The 932-nt window shown below is 36.1% G+C and overlaps 1 protein-coding gene across 1 annotated transcript; it reads right to left on the bottom strand.

Annotated features, from left to right (window-relative positions):
- Positions 1-275: 275 nt before the first annotated feature.
- On the bottom strand, positions 276-843 carry PKNH_0005300 (SICAvar, type I (fragment); the record flags this gene model as incomplete). Its single annotated transcript, XM_039113479.1, has 1 exon — positions 276-843. A coding segment is annotated over one exon (568 nt), but the record flags the coding sequence as incomplete, so codon positions are not given.
- Positions 844-932: the final 89 nt, after the last annotated feature.

A 932-nucleotide genomic window follows, 5' to 3' on the forward strand; every position in this document is an offset into this window, starting at 1 on the left:
TGATTGTGTTAGTAGGATGGTTGTGTTAGTATGTTGTGTTGTGTTAGTATGTTGGTTGTGTCAGTATGTTAGTTATGTTAGTATGTTGGTTATGTTGTGGTTGTATGTTGGTTGTGTTAGTATGTTGTGTTGTGTTGTTGGTACCAACACAACCAACATTTTGTGTAGGTGGTGGTACCAACATTTGGTAGTGGTACCAACACAACCAACATTTTGTGTTGATACCAACACAACCAACATTTTGTGTTAGTGTTGGTTGTATTATTTCTACTTACATATGGTCTTGATAAGAGAAGACTTCGATAAGGAACTAGTATTATTAGTCAAACCATTATCTGCCAATTTTGGGTCAATTTCCTCATATAACTTCTCTTTCTTCGTCCCAGAGGTGTCATTTGTGTTAATTTCGCAATCTTTATATTTGTCAAACCTCGGACACTGAAAACACTTATCAGGATTATCCTTGCAACCTTCACCTGCAGTCATAATTTCACCACTCTTCTCAAAGGCCTTATTTATTCCATTAACTACACTCCTTTCCTCTTTACATGGAAGTTCCTTCTCCATTTTGTCTGCAATAGCATTTAATAAAACACATTGCATCGTTCTTTTGAACGATGCAAAAACGTCGATACCGCTGCGGTTGTCGTTGTCCTTGATGTCGTAGACACTTTTTAATCCTGCTGCTATAAGGAGGCAAGCCTCCTTTCCCTGCTCTACACCATTCACCTTATTAAGACCACTACAGTATTTCTCAAAATTATTCTTATTCGTAGTTGTTGCATCCTTCAGGGCATTGCTAAGTTCGGCGACTTGCGTTGTGCCTCTACTCCGTACCCTACCCTATGAGTATATATATGTATATATATATATATATATATATATATATATATATATATATATATATGTATATGCATACACATATACATATA

Source organism: Plasmodium knowlesi (genome assembly GCF_000006355.2).
Source record: "Plasmodium knowlesi strain H genome assembly, contig: PKNH_00_82, whole genome shotgun sequence".
NCBI lineage: Eukaryota > Apicomplexa > Aconoidasida > Haemosporida > Plasmodiidae > Plasmodium > Plasmodium knowlesi.